The sequence below is a fragment of the Chiloscyllium plagiosum genome, chromosome 7, assembly GCF_004010195.1.
Source record: "Chiloscyllium plagiosum isolate BGI_BamShark_2017 chromosome 7, ASM401019v2, whole genome shotgun sequence".
NCBI classification, from domain to species: Eukaryota; Metazoa; Chordata; class Chondrichthyes; order Orectolobiformes; family Hemiscylliidae; genus Chiloscyllium; species Chiloscyllium plagiosum.
The window spans coordinates 58,433,305-58,453,919 of record NC_057716.1 but is presented as its reverse complement, the minus strand read 5'-3'; the positions used below and the strand labels follow the sequence as shown (position 1 = coordinate 58,453,919).

The 20,615-nt window shown below is 38.4% G+C and overlaps 1 protein-coding gene across 3 annotated transcripts in view; it reads right to left on the bottom strand.

The window, feature by feature from the left end:
- Positions 1–6,300: 6,300 nt before the first annotated feature.
- pkp4 (plakophilin 4) overlaps positions 6,301–20,615 on the bottom strand; it is a 236,229-nt gene continuing 221,914 nt past the window's right edge. For all 3 annotated transcript variants that reach the window (XM_043693802.1, XM_043693805.1, XM_043693804.1), the window contains exons 17-22: positions 20,072–20,267; positions 18,803–18,887; positions 18,583–18,709; positions 9,992–10,123; positions 8,613–8,686; positions 6,301–7,270 (exon numbers count right to left, since the gene is read on the bottom strand). In XM_043693802.1, the coding sequence (XP_043549737.1) occupies positions 7,022–7,270; positions 8,613–8,686; positions 9,992–10,123; positions 18,583–18,709; positions 18,803–18,887; positions 20,072–20,267 (863 nt within the window). In that variant the 3' untranslated portion in view covers positions 6,301–7,021. The remainder of the gene's footprint in view (positions 7,271–8,612; positions 8,687–9,991; positions 10,124–18,582; positions 18,710–18,802; positions 18,888–20,071; positions 20,268–20,615) is intronic.

Here is a 20,615-nt window from a genome sequence, read left to right as displayed (position 1 = left end):
CAAGGAATTTCGGAAGCCAATCTTCCACAATTCCACAGGCCGCTCACCTTCCTTACCCTCGGGCAGACCGATGATCCGAATGTGTTTTCTCCTGCCCGTTTTCAAGATCATCCACTTGGTCACGCAAATTACGAACCTGCGTCTTCAGGACTTGGATCTCATCCTTGAATGAACTGGCATCAGCTTCCACCACTGTGACCCTGTGCTCCGCCTCATCCGTCCTCTTCTCCAGGTCTCCCAGCTGCTGCTCGTGCTTCTGCAGCACGAGAGAGACTGGAGCCAGCTTCTCTTCAATCTGTTTCCCCAACATCTCACGAGATTTCGAGAGCTGGTTCACCAGGTCCTGGAGAGTAAATCAGCTCTGAGGCTGCTGCAGGCTGAGCTGCAGGCCCGGCCTCAGATGCTCCTCCTCCCTTTTTAGGCATTTCTGGACAGCTGAAAATACAGGTAAGTCAATTTTAAAATGTTTCTTGGGGCTCCACAATCTTTCCAATGCCCCAAGAAATCCTGATGACCTGGGTTGGGTGGGTTAAAGGACCGTCCTGCTCCTGCTGCGATGCGAAGTTCTGCAGTGTGATCTTCTCAGATCGCCGCCATCTTAGATCCCCCGCTGCACCTCATCTTAAGGTGAATCTTGAAATTCTGTGTCACTTTGTAGTACCCTGGCTATAGGTGTGTTTTAAAAATAGCTTATCAGACATGAAGTAACCATATGACAGTAAACTCAGAATTTCCTTATGTTGCCCAGCCTTCTGAAGCCATCACTAACCAGCTCCTAACTATCAGGTAACTTAGTCTGCACAGAACTTAAAAAAAAGTAGGGGACTAGAACAGCACAATAGATCAGGTAGCATCTGAGGAGCAGGACTGTTGACGTTTCAGGCATAAGCCCTTCATCAGGATTTCTTGATGAAGGGCCTGTGCTGAAAATATCGACTCTCCTGCTCTTCAGATGCTGCCTGACTTGCTGTGCTTTTCCAGGGCCACACTTTTCAATTCTGACCTCCAGCATCTGCAGTCCTCACTTTTTTCAGTACACAAGAGTTACATTATTTAAATACAAATGACTCGAAGTAAGGAAATTTTCCATTGGAGATAATGTTCGACAGCATTAATGTTCCATGGGAAGTACCATGGAACTTTAAGATCCTTGCACTTTTGTACCTGTAAACCAATACTATACAAATTCAATAAAACAATATCAATTATTAAGGGGATCAAGGCTTATGAGAGTAAACAGGAGAATGGGGTTGAGAAACATATCAGCCATGATCAAATGACAGACCTGAGGGGCCAAATGGATTAATTCTGCTCCTATATCTTATGATTTTTCAAAGCATAAGTAACCGTCCTCATCAGAACACTATTGCATTATATCACAGACCAATGAAATTGAACCATCAGCATTATCACAAAAATGTACCAATTGAAGTTTTTAGTAGGCTGTTTTAACTCATTCTGCTCAGCATTCTGAAATAACCTAGGATATGATGACATAAAAGTATTAAACAAGACATGAAAATATCTTAATAGTCAGTTCATGGCACTTGAACCATGTTGTGATGTGGTTTATTAAGGTAGTGCTTTGATTTATCCCTTAGAGGGAATACTGGAATTTATCCTGAAGGCATTTTACTCATTAAATGCAACAATTTATAGAGAAATTAGAATTATTGCATGCCTGCAGTTAATTACAGAATGTGATTCTGGTATCCTTTAGAATTCAAAACACGATCCAAATAGTGTGATAGCATTGAGAAAGTTATTAGGTTCTGCAAATAACATTAATGTTTTGTAAAAGATCAGCTGCTGGATATGGGGATTGTGAATATTAAATAACATGACAATTCAACAGAAATCAGTTATACTTTCCTCCAGTGAGGAAAATTGGTTTTGAAGTTACAATTACATAATTGCCTGGATTAATTTTGGCTTAATGCCAAATGTTTTGCTCTAACTATTGTTGTGATTAAGGTGAGAGTTACTTTTGGGTTGAATGTGTAATGGTGGCAGGGCAATAAAACAGGCATCAGTGAATCAGATACCATTTATTCACTTTGTTTAATTTCTGTGTCCATTCACATTAGGGGAAAAGAAATAGAATTTAAGTTCCTGCTTGTAGCTTTCATCTTTTCATGGGTCACAGTTATTACAGAAAGCCTAGCCACTTTTGTCAAAATAAATGGAACTGCAGAAGTGCTTGAAAGATTCTTACTATTTGTGTTTTCTACACCTCAGCTGTAATTGGTGTTTGTATCTTACTATGGAAGATTCAGCACATGAAGCATAATTTACCATGACATGAATACATTTCAAAGTAGTTGAAAATTTGTAAATCCCAAATATCAGATATACTGGGCCAAATCAATAAACAATGATAAAATAACATAGCTGTTGTTTAAATTTTAACGAAACAATGGCTGAATACAAAACAAAGAAATATCAAAAAATTAATCTGATTCTTTAAAAAGAATTAATATCTAGTACATTTGAAAATTATGATGGCAGCTACAAAAGTTCTTGTGAATTTATCATAAGACACTATTTTGAAGTCAATTTTGAGCATCTTGGACATTTCAAAGTTGGCTGATAAATGGAAATTAGTGTTTGCGCCAAACAAGGCAATGACCATCTCAAACATGAGGATCTAATCAATGTCCCTTGACATTCAACAGGATTACCATGGCTGAACACAACACCATCAACATTGAGTGTTACTAATGACGAGAAACTTAAACAGCATTAGCTATATATAAACTAGTTACAAGAGCAGGTGAGAGGTTGGGAATTCTGTAATGAGTAATTCACCTCCCAATTCCCCAAAATCTAGTCACCACCTACAATATAGTCTACAAAGACCTAAGTTCAGTGTAACAGAATATTTTCTATTTGCCTGGATGGGTGCAGCTCCAAAAACACGCAAAGCTCAATCATCCAAAGCAAAGCAGCCCACCTGCCCCCATTGAACTCTCTTCACAAAGGAGAAGAATGATACAAAAAAGACAAAGCTGAGAGGGTAGGAGAGCATATAAGGAAAATGGAGAACAGACATCAGGTTGCTCGTTTCTGAAGTTATGGAATTCAATGTTGAATCACAGAGGCTGTAAACTGCCTAAACAGAAAATGAGTGTCATTCCTCGAGCTTGCTTTGTGCTTCACTGGAACAGGACAGAAAGGCAAGCACGAAAACAAGATAGTTTATTAAAAATGGTAAGCAACTGGAAGGTTGGGGTCATTCCTATGGATGTAGTAGAAATGTTCTGTGAAGCGGTCACTGAGTCTGCACTGGTTGTATTCATGTAAACCTTGTCTGGACAGATTGAAGCAGATCTGAAGGCTAGTGCCACTAGCCCTCACCAGTACCACCTTAAGTACATTCTGTGCTCTTGCTGAAGTAGGAATGGTGACATGACCTATTTTTTTCAAATTCCCATGTTCTAACAATCCTATTCAAATATCAGGTTGATGTGTCACCTTGCAAAAGTTTTACTAGTTTAAATATATCGAAAATGCTTTTGTTTGCTTTACAGACATACAAAGACTGTCAATATTATCTCCATATTTTAAAATCAGCTCGAGATAACATTGCATGAAAATCACTGGGAACTGATTAAGAAATTGCTGAAAGACAAATCTGTGTCACTGTAATTCAAAACTGCCAATGCAAGGATGCATTGACTTGCTAAAATCTTTGAAAAAACTGACAAGTATATTAATTGTCACTGATCATCTCTGTAGCAGCATCATGGTGATCTTGACATGAAGCAGCATGCAAGGATTCCTTTGGCATTGAAGGTTGTTAATGTGGGCACTTTGAAGTTATAAGCTACAAATAAAAGTACTACAGTAGATTTCCAAAAAGTGATGGAAAAGCTGGACTGATTCATGATACAGAATTCAAGGCCCTTCTATCACAATGCTGGAAATACATGGTGGTGGCAAGCAAAATCCACCCGACAGTGGTTCATTTGCCCAGGAAAAATGAATCATGTAGCCAATCAGAAACAGATCACCTCCATGTGTGGATTTGAGTAATTTTAAAAGCTGCTGCTCTCGCAATCAAAGGCTGTTTTTTTCTCTGCAGCAAATGTAGAGGAGAAATACTCTGTGGTTAGAGCAGCAACAAGAAGGTAAGTAGCAACATTGAATAAGGCTGGTGAGGCTATGCACAGCTGCCAGTCAAAACCCTGCTGGGGGCTGGGATTTAGCCATGGGGATGTAGTTGTGGTTTGTCATGCAGCGCCAGCAGGAGGGAAGCAGCCAGATAGATTGTTGTTGGTGGTGATGGGGTGGGGAGAGAGAATTGAACAAGAGTGTGCAGACCGAGATGAGGGGTCGATAGCAACAAAAGGAGGAGAGGACTGGATGGGTGGGTGAAGGAGAAGCAAGAGACTGCAAAGGGTACATTGGAAGACACATAACTGCAAAGGTGAAACAGAAGGGAAGTTGCCAAGGAGGACCTGTTAAAAGAGCTTAGCTAAGGTATACTTTGCTAGCTGGAAACACTGAAGTCACAGAATGAATTGCTTGCAAATTAATCTGTTTTTTTTAATGGAACGGAAAATGTGTTCGTAATAGAAAGAAAAATATTTGCTAACTTATGCCTGTTGTCTTGAACCAACTGTGGTGTCTAGGAAAGTTGTGCTTTCCTAATGTGGAGTGTGTGTTGCTGGAAAAGCACAGCAGGTCAGGCAGCATCTGAGGAGCAGGAGAATCAACGTTTCAGGCAGAAGCCCTTCATCATGAATGAGGCTTGTGGAGCGGGGCTGAGAGTTAAGTGGGAGGGGGTGGGGTTGGTGGAGGTAGCTGGGAAAGCAATAGATGGATGATGGTGAAGGAGAAGGTGATAGGTCAGAGAGGGAAGTGATGGACAAGTCAGGAGGGCGGTGTGAGTTGGAGGCTTGGGACTGGAATAATGTGGGGGGGTGGGAGGAAAGAGAGAGAGGAAATGAGGAAGCTGTTGAAATCCACATTTATCTCATGTGGTTGCAGGGTCCCAAGGCGGAATAAGAGGCGTTCCTCCTCCAGCCATCATTTGGTAATGTTTTGGAGGGGGAGGCGGCCCAGGATCTGCATGTTCTTGACTGCGTGGGGGAGGGCAGGGAGTTGAAGTGTTCAGCCACAAGGTGGTGGGGTTGGTGGGTGCAGGTGTCCCAGAGATGTTCTCTGAAATGATCCGCAAGGCGGCGTCATGTCTCCCCAATACAGAGGAGACCACACTGGGTGCAACTGATGCAGTAGATGCATTGGTAGAGGTACAGGTGAATTTCTGACGATGTGGAAGGATCTCTTGGGGCTTTGAATGGAGGGGAGGGGAGTGGTGTGGGTGCAGGTTTTGTAATGGCAGGGAAAGGTGCCAGGAGTGGGGTGGGGGGTGGTGTGGACCTGGTGAGGGAGTTGTGGAGGGAATGATTTTTTTGGAACGCTGATAGGAGTGCAGACCGAAGTAGATCTCTGGTGGTGGGGTCCTTTTGGGTTGGCGAAATGGCGGAGGATGATGCGATGTATGCGGAGGTTGGTGGGTCGGAAGGTGAGGACCGGGGGGTTCTGACCTTGTTGCGTTGGGAGGGGTGGTGTTCAAGGGCGGTGGTGTGTGAAGTGGAGGAGGTGCATCGGAGGGCATCGTCAACCACGTGGGAAGAGAAGGTGCGATCGTGGAAGAAGGCCACCTGGGACTTTCTAGGTGGAATTGGTCATCCTGGGAATAGATGCAATGGAGGTGGAGGAATTGGGAATAAGGAATAATTATTGAGGAACATAAGATATTTTTTTAAAATCAGCTTCTGAACTCAAATACTCCATACAACACAAATACATGACTGTGCCTTGCCTAATGAAGGAGTTCGTGAGAATGAAAAATAGCCCTCAAAAAAAATTCAAAAGGTAGCTCGAAGAGAAATATTTAAGAATGGCCCTCGACGTAAAAATAATTTGGATTTTGCTCTGTTGATGGGTTTGTTTGATGACATTTTTAAAAAAAAGATTTGGAAAATTAATGAATTAGAATCAGAGTCATAGTTGCAATTTATTAATTACCAATGATGGGTGAAAAGTACAAGAACAATGAGTGCTAACTCTTAAACAGCAGTGATAGGAGAGAAAGAACTCAACATCTTCACTACATGTATCAACATATACCATGGAAAACACTTTATAGTCATAAAAATAAAAGGCTGGATGGATTTTAAGATGAGCTTTTCCAATCTGGAAGTACCAAATTAGTAAATATGCCCATGTAGATACCAGATACACCAATTCTACCTTGAATTTTTCCAATAAGCAGAAACTTGAGCACAAAACTTCAGTGAATGAAATGATCACATTTATTTATAAATGCATATTGCAAATGGCAGTGAAAGTAGCCACAGAATGGGAATGGAAAAATAAGTATTCAGTTCACTGAGAAATGCATGTTCTTTGAAATTCCAAAACTCCTTTAAAACAAAATGTGACTTATTTTCATTTAGAATAATTCATCTTTTGTATATCACTTAGATTTTTAAATTTAATTTCGATATAGGATACTGCTTTCTGAAATAACAGCAACCCTTGTTCATATGGCATTTCCATATTTACACCAAAGAAAGCAAATTTACAAGGGGAAATGGAATACATAATTTGAAGGCTCATTATTTCAGTTAAACAAGAAGGGTATATATTCAAAATGTCTGTACAAACCAACAGAGTGAGACTATTCACAAAAGTTTCATATTTTATTTGGCCCATACTTCCTCCAATTATTTTCTTCCACCACAAACCTTTCATCACATGGCCTACACCTCCACCAAATTACAAGAGTTACACATAAGAAATCTAACATCTATACAGAGTTATAGACTCTCCCATCAATCTTCCTTTGCACTTACTTCCATGATTTCAATGTTAAAAATCACATCCTGAATTCCTTCCTGAAAGTTACATTCACATTGTCTCCACTAGAAATCTCTTACATCGATGATCACTTATAATCAGAAACAATCAGAGCAATAATATATTGTTCTTTTATTTTTCCTTCCAAGTGTTAAACCCAGGAATCTGGGGATCCTGGGTATTGGTCTGCTCTGTAAGGCGGCCGTGTAGCAGAGTATAAGTCCACGTAGTTAGTTGATGTTTTCAGTCCATGTTGTGATGTATAATCAGTGGCAGTTTGATAATGAATTTGGTCATCAAAATAGGGATCATCATAACAGTGTGGAGACTGCATATACAATCTATATGCGTCATAATTTCTCCTGATTGATTCTTCTTGGCCATAGTACATCTGTGGATGCTGTAACAAGGTTAAGTTAATAAGGAAAAATTAACAGATGCACAAACATCAGTGGTATAATGCTATTACATACTTAATATCAGCAAAAGAAGAAAAATATTTAAACAAATGAATTAAAAGCAGAGCAGATGTGTCCCCATTCAAGATATATGAAGTTTATTCAGTATGTTTCATTAACATGCAAATGTGTGTTAGTTGGTTGTATTTAGTACCTTGCTTGATGTGAACAGCAAATGGAACATGCTATTTGATACAATCGACAAGTATGGACTAAAGGGTCTGTTTTCGTGCTGTATATCTCTATGACTCTATTTGGGATCTAAGTAGCAGGCCAGGCTTGGAAAACCCAGTATCCAATTTAGATAGGATTCTGCATAAATAATCTTGAATGTGCAAAGAATTATGCTAATAACTTGTTTAGTCAGCCATGCAGTATGGTGCACTTGTCCATTCTGTGAGCTACATATATTAATATACAGGTTCCATTTCTTTGCAGACAGGAAAAATATGTACATATATTGCTCCTGTTTCAACTCAATAAACCAGGGGACAGCCACACACTTGATTCTTTCTCTGGCAATGCCAGAGTCAACATGCCTTGTTTAAAATTTAAGCAAGACCTGCAGTCAACTGTCAGTCATCACTAACAGGTGCATTTTCCATGGCAACACCTTTACTAAGAAGGTCCACTTGCCAACCAATCAGCATTATCTTCTTATCCAGTATAATGTTTTTTTTCCCTTTTTCTTGGGTAATTATTGCAAGTTGCCTTGATGAGTACAAGATGAAAAGCTTTGAAAAGAATCTAGTCATTTTTCAACAGTATTCAAGTTCTGTATTATCAAATGATTAAAAATAAGTGGCAAAACTGGAATTCATAATTCTTCTCAACCATCAAACCTGTGAGGAAAACAAGTTAAACCTAATGCGCTTAGCTAGAAAATGAAGATTGCATTCAATGACTTGTCACAAATTCCTGGATAACACAGAAAGCTCAGATACAATACTGAGTACTCATCTAATGCTTTCCAGTAAATTTACTTGTGATCCTAACCTGCAAATTTGTTTGCACAATATTAACGTTTAATGAAATTTTTAACATTAATTTATCTGTTGGTCAAAATATTTACTGCAAAATAGATAGGTCCTGCATAAACTCAATTCATAATAGACTCAACTGCTAGAGAGAAATGCACGTGTGTCTTTTTTATTGTTGAATCTAAATTACAGGTAGTACTTTTGATTTTCTGTCTCGTACTTTGTATTATACTGCTTCAAAATGGTGGAATGCTCAGGTATAAAAATGTTCTACTTATTTTCCTTCGAGGACTGCAACACTTACATGAAGTCGTCTTGATTCCTCTCTTGCTGGTGAAGAATAGGAACCTATGTAAATAGGTGACGGCTTACTGGAACCTACATAACAATACATTTCGATTAATATGGAAGAGGAATGTATTAGTTGTGTTTACAATTAGTAGCCAAAAGTCAGGGTATGTAAGCCAAAAGGTTGTATGTTAGAAAGAAAATTAAACTATGGGAAACTAAGTATTAGAAAATAAAAAAATATGCATTGCCACTCTGAATTTAAATTAAGAATTTATAATTTTAGATTGGCAATGGTAAACCTAGTGATGACTGAGGAGTAATAATATTAACCTTTATTAGGACAGGAAGTCCAGCTGTGTTATGCATTAACATTGAAAAGTGCAAAGAAGAGTGAACAAGACTGAATACAAAATGTTGGCAAAGTTAAATAAGATTAAATACATGTGACAAAATATTATAAAAGATTTCCTGTAATATCCTGTCAACAAAAGTAAGCATTCTAAAATGGTTAAACACTACCACTCAGGTTCAAATTCTTTGTGCCACGAATGCCTCATGAAAATGGAGGTAAATAAAATTTACTTCAAAGTACTGAGTATTTTTAAGATAGTTTAATAAAGAATCTGTTTAGTAAAACAAATAGAAGGTACACATCATACATTCTAATGGAGCATCAGTGTGAAGTTGTTTTACTTGTCACGTTTCACAGTTTGTATATCTTTAAGGGACATGTTCATGACATCATCCCTGGATAATAGATTATGACGTAAGATCACAAACTTCATCTAACCCCAGATCACTTGAAGCTTGATGTGCTACTATAAGCATCTACTCTTATATTCTAACAGTTTAATGTTATTGCAAGCACTCATGTGCTTGTGATTGTAATGTTTGTATGTAATAGCTTGTTGTAAGTATCCATTTGATTCTTCAATACCACAATATCCACGTCTAATGTGAAGCAAAACCCACATGACTTTGCACCAATGCTAAAACACTACACATGAAGTTGACATGGTGACTGTTATGTGGGTCACAGACTATGTGGACAGCTGCATTTCAAGGTCCAGGACTACATGGTAAGGAATGTGCTAAAGGCTGGAGAAATTGCAGCAAAGATTCCATGCAGGCTCCTAAACTCCAAATTAAGGCCATCCTATAAAGTACATTGATGGGCAGTCCCTCATGTAACAGATATTGTAAATACAATGAGGCACCTTTGAGTGCCACAAACCATGTGAAATACATTAACTGTATTGCATTTTATGACATTTGAAACATCACATAATGCACTTTTTCAAATAATATGAATAACGATTTGTTGAACTCTAATTTCTACTCCAAAAAACTGCCAGACTTTAAAAACAAAACTGTCATTGCTCCATTCCTTACCTATAGTTAAATTTGTCTGTGTCATATTGTCTCCTGGGCTGTTGTAATATTGCATAGGCGTCTTTGCCTTTTCGTAGTTGGAACGTTGATCCTTAATTCCCAAGAGTGCTGGTGAAGAGGTTGTGCTCGCCACTGTGAACAAGATTTATATTTACAGCAAATTAGAAACCAAACTTCAAAAACTCTTGCCCTTTATGTAGCACCTTTCACAACTCAAAAGAGCTCAAACAATTTACATCCAACAATTTATTTATGGAAAATGTGGCATCAAAATAGCTCACACCAAAATTCTACAGACAGAAATGTGGCAATCCAAAAACATCGAGTGGCAGGACACTGCAGAAGCTGTAAACCAAAAAAATAAAATAAAAATTCCAGAAATACTCAACTCTGGTAAATTCTGGGGAGAGGATGTTCGACTAAGTTTTCTTATCTTTTCACTCTTTGTCACAACCAGAAAGTCTTACAGGTGAACAGTGGCAGTGAAAAGAAATGCGGAGAAAAGGTCTCTATTAAAAGTGGAGGGTCTCCATCATCTATATCATTTCCAGTTTCTTGGTCCTAATTGTATCTATTTCACTATGGGTATTCAATCATTTTTTTCCCCATTACCCCGTCCACTAGAAATTGGACATGTGGTACTCTGCTCTATGAATTGTGAATCCACAGTGTGGTGCTGGAAAAGCACAGCAGGTCAGGCAGCATCCAAGAAGCAGGACAGTCGACGTTTTGGGCATAAACGCTTTCTGATGAAGGGCTTATGCCTGAAACGTCGATTCTCCTGCTCCTCCGAAGATGCCTGACCTACTGTGCTTTTCCAGCACCACACTCTCGACTCTGGTCTCCAGCATCTGCAGTCCTCACTTTCTCCTCGACGAATATAGATCCAATGAATTTCCATCCATCATCACTGTCTTCTTTCTTATGACTGAATGTGTTCTCTCATTTCAACATGGTTTTTAATTCATAAACTTCCTCCAAATAAAAGATGTTGCAATGAGACCTCAAATTGGGCTACAGTAAAGAAGTGCTGCATACCCTATAAAAGCCACGTAGCAAGGACCAATGGAAGATAACCTTCCCAGTAGTTGAAATCAGTCAGCATTGTATTCTGTTCTAATCTTGAGCTTAGAATTTCATTATTTTATATCTAGTTTCCATCCATTTTTTACTTTTGCAAGGTCCATCACTGACTCCGTCCCTTCCTCGGCTTCTCTATTTATAGGGACAGCCAACTTCACACTATTTACTGTGTTTCCCTTGCCTTGTTTGTCATCTTTAAATGCATCATCTCACAAGTCTCTGGACATTTTTCCATGCTCCACTTTCTATCTACCTGACCACTCCACAGATAAGTTCCACCCATCTTCCTCTGATTACTTCTTCTAAATTTAAGTGTATATCATTGATATATGCCGCAAAATGCGAAGGACCTAACATTGAACCCTGCACAACCTCTCCCATCACAAAAACACTTGTCAATCCATAACGACCTCAACCTCTCCTCTTAGTTCCTCGTCTCACCTACTCAGACAATGCCACTTTTAAAAACATTTTTTTGCCTCTCAAAGATTTCTCTCAATGGTAGAGCACATTGCCGTGTCTATTCTATTTGCACATTTCTCAATCATTCTCCTAAGTTCTTCTGCCTCATTGATATTACATTTCAAAAGAAAATTGCTCACCACCTTTGTCACAATCCCGCTTACCAAATATACTCTTTCTTCCCTTCCCAGCAATCTGCAGGACTGCGCTCTCCATGATCACCTGGCCCACTTCACAATTAGCCCAATATCAATATCTACTTCTTACAACACCATTTGCTACTTCTGTTATCTCCTAGTATATGCACAGCAGATGAAACACCAGCCCTTTCACTTCATACATGACCATGCTGAGAGTCAAAGACACCCACCGGGCGGGAGTTTTAAATGGTACTTTTTAAAAAAAACTTAACCTACTGTGCTCTTTTACTGGTCTCCTTTACATCAGGCATGTTAATTGCAGATGGCATTGCACATTTTCATTCTGGCTGGCTGAGAGATCCACTCAGAATATCTATTCCATTCTCCTATATTCTACTAAATATAGAAACTCAAGAAAGAGCACCTTATTTTCCAACCAGATAATTTATCACCTTTTGACCTTAATAACCATGCCCAACCATAGTACTCATTTCTCTCAAACAGCATCAACCAGAATGGGGTTCCACACTTGTCCAGCACAATGTTGTGTAGCAGGGATTTCATCTGTCTTTTATTTCTAACACTATCCTGTCCACTAAAATCTTCTTGACATATTGTCCATACTTTCCTTTCCCTCTGCTGACCTACTGTAAAGATTTACACATCATCCATGTCATTGATATTTTTTAATTTACTGTTTATTATTCTCTTTCATCCTACACAATTATCACATCTGTCACTTAACTATTGCTAGTCCTCAAAACTAAATTACAGAAGTTTCTTTCCTGCTACGTTTTCCATGCATTGGGCTTCTTATATGTGAAGAAAAACATTTAAAACTTCCAGTTCCAAGGAAGACCCACAAGACTTGAAATTTAGCCCCATCTTTAACACTATCCACAGGACCATCCCAATTTAACCTTTGCTTTTGGCCTCTACATTACTCCAACAAAGCTTAATTCAAAACGGCAGGTGCCCTCCCTTCCACATTAAATCTAAGCCTGAGGCAATCTAAAACTCTGCTGCCTGTGCCCAAATTTATGAAGCTCTGTTCATCCGTCACTTCTACACTTGCAGATCTACAGCAGCTCCTAGTTAAGCAACATGTTACTTTTAAAATTCTCATCTTTGTTTTCAAATTGTTCCATGATGTTGCCTTTCCCATATCTGTAATCTCCTCCAGATACATGGTCATGTAGTTCTGGTCTCTTGAGCAATCTTGATTTTAACCGCTATGTTACTGTTGTTATGCAGGTGTAAGAGATACTGTACCTTTAAGAGAGTTAAACCAGCAAAACTACCTGACACAGCACCAAGAGTTCTGAATAAGGTAACAATGTAACATTTGGTTGAACAGCTCGGTTAGCTGGGTTGCCTAGAGACAACAAAACAAATTCAAATTCGGCCAATCAATTTAAATTATACCCCCAAAATACCAAGCTCCAATCAAGTTTAAATTTAGCATATTGACAATCTTAAAAGCCAATGACACAATCAGATGCTTTGGGGTATAAAACTGAAACAAAATTGAACAGTTAGGGGAGAACTGCCAAAAGACCAACAGATGTAGGCTGCTAGTAAGAACTCTCTGAGAGGTACCTATTTGGTGAAGGGGTTTGCACAGGAAAAAAGATTAACACCAACCTGAAGAGCAAATCAACAGAGGAAGATACCAAGAGAAGATTCTACAGTTGACTGGTTTTGAAATTTGAATTTTTCTGTAAATCTTAAATCGGGGTTTTATTGGACTAGTATTATAGAAGGGAAAATAAACGATAGGTCAGAGGAAGGAGTTGTAAATAGTTGTTAATTATTCTTGGTTAGGCTTTTAGAAATAAAGTTGTTAATTTTTACTTTAAATACTTCTTGGCCTCTCGAATTTTAACAGATTACTGCACGGGGTAAATCTCTTCTGCATTGCTGGTTTAAATTAGCTGGGGGGGGGGGGGGGGGGGGAAGGGAGATGTTTAATCCCATGTGATAACATTATTGACAGGTGTGCCTTCTGCTGCCAAGGCCTTAAGTGTTGGGATTGCCTCCTTAAAAAAACTCACTTCTCTCTCCTCTGTGTCTTCAAATAATGTGTGGACCGCATATCTTTAAGTGTCATGGCTTACTGTCACATTTTCTTCAAAAACACTCCTCTGAAGCAGGTTAGGAATTCATATTATTCATTCATGACTTGGATAATTCATAAGAAAGTCATATATCCAAGTATGCTGTGACACAAGTTAGGCAGCATTGTAGGGAGTGTAAATGAAAACAAAATTACAAAGGGATATTAATAGATTAAATATTGATTAAATAAAGATATATGATTCTTCGAGGGACTACACTGTAGGTTTTACAACAAAACTTGGTCTTCAGGAGTTTTGAGGAGATACTACACAAGTTAGACCTATTTTCTCTGGAATTTAGAAGGTTAAAGGATAATCTGATCAAAGTCTTCAAGATCTTAATAGGAAAAGACCAGGTAAATAAAGATAATCTATGTCCAGTGGTTAGGGATTCTAGGACTAGAGGATAAAATCTGAGAATTAGAGCCATACTGTTCATGAGAAATGAGTCGAGAGTGTGGTGCCGGAAAAGCACAGCAGGTCAGGCAGAATTCAAAGAGCAGGAGAATCGATGTTTTGGGCAAAAGCCTTTCATCAGGAACGGAAGGGCTTCCTGAAGGGCTTTTGGTCAAAACGTCGGTTCTCCTGGTTCTCGGATGCTGCCTGACCTGCTGTGCTTTTCCAACACCACACTCTCGACTCTGATCTCTAGCATCTGCAATCCTCACTTTCTCCCTGTTCAAGATAGAGTTGTTAAGAAGCACTTCTACAGACAATGGATAGTAGAAGTTTGGGACTCTCTTCCACTAACAGCAGTAGATGCTTCATCAGTTGTTAACTTTAAATCTGAGGTAGATGAATTTTTGTTAAGCAAAGGTAGTAAGGGATATAGCCAAAATCAGATACATGGAGTTAGGCCACAGATCAGCCATGATCTCATTGAATGGCAGAACTGGCTTGAAGGGCTGAATGGCCTCCTGTTCCTATGTTCTGAAATGTACTGTATTAAAAGTGCTATATAAATGCAATTAGACTTGCTTATTGTTTTTAATATTTAGTTTATAACATTTATGTCATTAATATTACAGGCATTTTAGGTAATTGCCTCAATTTGACTTATTTTGAAACTTGATTCTGTTTTGACATTGATATTGGTGAAAGCTTGCTTGGCATTTTCCTGAGAACCTCATTAGCACATACTTGTACTTAAAATTGTGCAAATTAAAATTGTGGGAATCAGCATAAAGAATTGGGGCTGAGAAAAATGTAGTTCTGCATGAAATAACATTTCCAAAGAAAAACGCAAGAGTGGAATTTTCTTTTTTTCAGTATCATGGATCCTGATGTCACTGTAAAGAAAGCATTAAAATATAAAAGATACAGTGCAAGCCTCAGAGTGGAAGAAAAATACAAGAGCGGCTTTGGTCTTTGTGCCTAAAGGTTTGGGCTTAAAATTGACTGAACATTTCAATTTAACATTAATAATGTGAGAATTTAACAAGTTGAAAGTTTAGTTAATTTACTGAACAAAATTAAATGAAAAAAATTGAACATTAGCACAGATAATCTAGTATACTATCAAGCAAGAAATGCATTTTTTGCTATGGTTTAGACCCTGAAGGTGCAGATTTTATATTCTAGCACATTTATAATCTGAACAATTCACATGAAATTTATGGACCCAGTTTAAGGCAAGCATTTATCAGAAAAAGTTTGAAGCTGAATCACTAAACAGCTGTATAATTCTGCACTACACGTGCACTGCTAAAATAAAGTTGTTGAACAACATCTACAATAATAGCAAGATCAAACAAGTACTATACCAATAGTAATGGAGCTTAATCCAAAAGGTCAATCAAAATAGTTAACACAATGAAGATGGTGTTTATAGAATGCACGACTGGATTTCTTACCAGCAAGTCAGAGAAAATAACACAGAATATACATTATAGAAACAGGCCACTTAGCCCAAACAGTCCGTACTAGTCTTTATTCTCCACTCGAGCATCCTCTCATTTTTTTGCATCTCCCTGGAATAGTGCGTGCAGAATTGGACTCCTTTTCTGAGGAAGAACATATTTTTTTTGAGGGAGTGCAGCGAAGGTTTACCTGGCTGATTCTGGGGATGGCAGGACTGATGTATGAGGAAAGGCTGACTCGGTTAGGAGTGTTTTCACTGGAGTTCAAATGAGTGGGTGGAGAAGCTCAGAGATTCAAAGTTCTAACAGACACCACAGGAATTGGTACTCTGATCCCAACTAGTCACAACATATCTTAATCATTAAGTTGAGGAAGTTAAATGTAATATATCAAAATTTGCAGATGATGCAAACAAGGGTGAGCTGTGAGGAGGATGCACAGATGTTGCGATGTGATTTGGACAGGCTGAGTGGGCAAATGCACGGCAGATATAATATGGATAAATGTAAAGTTATCCACTTTGATAGCAAAAATAATAAGGCCGGTTATTATTTGAATCATTGTAAATTGAGAGAGGGGAATGTTCAACGAGACCCGGGTGTCCTCGTGCACCAGTAAGCACGCAGGTGCAGCAGGCAGTAAAGGTGGTAATTGACCTTTGTTGTGGGAAGATTCGAGAAGAGGAACATGGAAGAGTTGCTGCAATTATATAGGGCATTGATGATGCCACACTTGGAACATGATGTGTTAGTTTTGGTTTCATTATCAGAGGAAGGATGTTCTTCCTTTAGAGGGAGTGGAGCAAAGGATTACTAAATTGATTCCTGGGATAACAGGACCAATATCTGAGGAGAAATTGACTTGGTTAAAATTGTATTCACTGGAGTTTAGAAGAATGAGGGGAATAGCACAGAAGCCTATAAAATTCTAGGACAAGACCAGTTAGATGCAGGATGGGTGTTTTGATGCTGGGGAGTCCAGAACCAGGGATCAGTTTAAAGATAAGGATACTTTTGGTACTGAGATGAGGAGAAATATCTTCACCCTGACAGTGGTGAGCATGTAGAATTCACTACCACAGAAAGCGGCTGAGGACAGAATGTTGTCATTTCAAGCAGGAAGTAGACGTAGCTCTGCGGCTAAAGGGATATGGGGAAGGGCAGAATTAGGGAACTGACGTCAATGATCAGCCATGATCATATTGAATGGTGAAGCAGGCTTGAGGGGCCAAATGGCCCATCTTACTCCTACGTGTCTACATTAACCTATCAGATCACCCCTCAGCCTGATTTTTAAAACCAAGAAAAGATAGCCAGCCTGCCAATCCTTTCCTAATATGTATACCGAAGTATTTCAGGTTACTATCCTTCTAAAAGGTACTCTCTCTAATGGGCCTGTGGTTTAGTAGTAAATAAGTGAGCCTGTACTCCAGAGGCCTAAGTTATTCCTCTTTGGACAAAGGCTCAAATTTCAGGTGCCTGCAGGTGAAGTTTAAATTCAATTATTAAAATCTGGAATTGAAAGCCAGCCTCAGTAATGCTGACCATGAAAGTATCATTGATTTTTGTAAACAAAAATTCATCTGGTTCACTAGTGTCCTTTTGAGATGTTAAAGAGTTAATTTGTTCTGCTGACCTGTAAGAAATTGGATGTCCTGGGGGGGGGGGGGGGAAAGAGGGTGGTTGTTTCTGACTTGCAGAGAGAATGTAAAAACTTCGATAGCCATTTCCTGCAGTTCAGAATCAACTTACACAGCCATCTCCTGCAGTTAAGTAACAATTTAAATAACCGTCTTCTGCAGTGAGGAAAGAATAAGAACACTGCAGCTAAGAATCTAACCATACTCTGCAGTTAAGAAACAATTTAAATCAGATCCTGTAGTTAAGGAATGATCTAATCACATTGTTTCCGGAAATAATCAAATCACTACATTGTGTCTTTGGTGGCATGTGACTGTGCTGTAAAATCCTGTATAAAGGAGGACTGTTCCCTTGTTCAGAGAGATCTCTTAACATGGCTCCGCAAGCCTTGCGAACTGTGTTAAGGATTCCTCCAAAAGCTTGTACTTGTTTAATAAATTTTGACTGTTCACAGGAGTTGGCAGTTGCATCAAGTGTGTAAAAATCTCAAGAAAAAGAACCTAGCACTTTAAGAAAGGATATCTACTATCCTAACCCAGTCTAGCCTAAATGTGAATCTGACCCACAGCGATGTGATTGATTCTTGATGATCCCTGTAAACCATTCAGTTCAAGGGCAATTGGGCATGGGGGAATGAATGCTAGCTTTCCTAACAATGCCCTCATCATGAAATAATAAATCCATCCTTTTTATTATGCAATGATTTAAATCACATTTATTACTCCAAGGGTGGTCAAACCAAAACCTGATGTACATTCAGCGTAACTTCCAGACTTTTCAAACGATGTATATTCAGCGTAACCTTCAGACTTCCTTCTGCAAATAAAATCTAGCATCTGGTTCGCTTTGTTTTTTAAAAAAAAACTCTTCAGCCTTGCTAACTTGTAGTGCAACGTTTAGTGACTTATGTATTTATACTTAGGGATTCATTTGTTCCTCTATCCCACCTAAACTTGCACTAGACAAGTCACAAGTGACTTCCTTAAATTTTCCAACTAAATATTCTATCTGTTGAACAGCATTTTTCAATTATTGTTCTCCTGAAATTCCTTGCAATTTTCTTCATTACTGATTACTACACATTATTCCATAAACTGGAATCATTTGCAAATTTAGAAATTGTATTTTTGATTCCAAATCAAAGTAAAATCTAAATTGTGACAGTAGCTATGATGCAGCTTCACTAGGCTGGCACCTCAGTTAGAAAATATTTGCATTACTTTCACATCTGCAGAGTAGCAGTTCAGGTTACAGCATTTATTTTATTTAAGTAATCACAAACTACTCACCAGATTGAAGAACAGGTGACATATTCTGATTAGTTGTTGATAAGGATGGGTGGGATGTAGAGAATTTGTGTCTGTCACGTTCCAGAGTAGAAATTGGTGTAATGAAATGGCTTTGATTCCAACCATCCTGCAAATACAAGATGATCAGGTGGGAAAACTATAATGATTAGATTATTGACTTCTAAACAAAACAATGCTTCTTTATGTTATTGCAAGTTACCTTTTTGTAAATGCTGCGGAGGTCACGATATTGCCACAATGTGTTTAAAACTTGAGCTGCTGCTTTTACTACTTTCAGCGAATACCTTCATAAAATACCAAACAAAATGTCAAATATGAAAATTAAAATTGGGCAGATAAGCCTCCAAAACTGGATGGTAACCCCCAATGCTGACAAGCATTTCAGAATAAAACCTCAGTAAAGATATGCAGCACTTGTCTGCTACAAGATTGATTGAAAGGCCATACAGCCCATTCCTGTTAATATGTATAGCTTATTATTTCAGTTTAACTTGCAAGGGTGACCATTACTTCTCGTCATTTGACATTTAATTCTCCATCCCACTCTATCACATTCCTACACTGCACCTCCTGTACTTTTCTCATGAAGTTTTACAGACACTCAAGGAATGGCATCTCATTTGTTACTGGATACATTATAACGGTCCTAACCCAGCATGTTGTTCGACAGCATTAGATCACAATCACTGCAGCCAAGATTTCTGCCAATAGATTGTGGAGAATATATTGCTGTCATTTACAACTCATCTGGACCCAAAATGGAAACATAAAAAGTATCAAATATTCAGCTTGTCGGGCAGCATGTGTGAACAGAAATAGAGCTAACGTTTCAGGTTGGTAACCCATCCTAATGATAAATCATCAAAGCATTCTTGATAGCTATTGTGTCTGTTCAATCCCTGGGTGTACTGGCAAGGGTCAAAATGATAATAGACAACTTCAGTTTGAGAAGGCAACATTAATTTCTTGCCATTGAAAGCCTCAACTCTCAGGCGTTATTAAATATGACTAATGTCCGAGTGGTTAATTTTTATTGGTAGGGAAATGTTTTATCACCTTGCAAAATTTCTGTTTGAGCATCCTTCCAGGAGGGAGGATAACTGCTAGTTGAGAAACTTTAAATTAGCTACATTAACTGTTGGGTCATTTGTGCTTTGCATGATCTGTACTTTAAACGTAGGTACCATCATCCCAGAGAAGTGAATAGAAATGGTCAAGTACATTTCACCTTCTTGAAGCAAAGTTGTACTAAGAGCTCTTAGGCCAACAGGTTTTTTATAAAATGTAAAGTTAATGCACAACTATAGCCAACAGTCATCAAAAATGAGACAAAAAAATTTACCATAGGCTACAGAACAGTAACTAATTTGTAGCTTAGATTTGCTATACATTAACATAATGTACGAAAGATAAAGAGGATGATACAAAATGCAGTATTTATCACAATGTTTTTCAGTTGAATACTTGCCTTTCTCCCTTCCCCCTTGTAATATTTACAAGTTTCTCGACTCCTCCAGCATCAGCTAAAGCTTTGGCATTTTCCATATTCTTAATAGTAACCTCATGTAAAGCACAACAAACAGCAGCAACAGTATCATCAGAAAGCATTATTAGTGTTGAACCGCCTGGAAGACGATGCACAAGATCCCGCATTGCATACTTGCCTGGACCAAAAAAAGTTAATATTGAATTATTAAACAACACTAATTGTATTTCCACCTGTGTTCTTTATTGCACAGTGGTTCTATTGCAAACATGTCAACATTCAAAAGCAAACAATTAACCTGAAACAGTCTAAAGCACGCTGCTCCTCTCCCACTGCAATATATGTCTCTTGCCTTTTGTTGCACTAACATTACAATAGCAAAGGATATTGTGACTTAGACTGAAAGTATTTGCTAATGTATCAGAATCTATTGTACTGTGGCTTTTCCCTTTATTTCTTGGAGAAATTTTGGGCTGTTACAAATAATTCTGAGAACTCTGTTAAACTGGATTGTTAATTTGTTCAT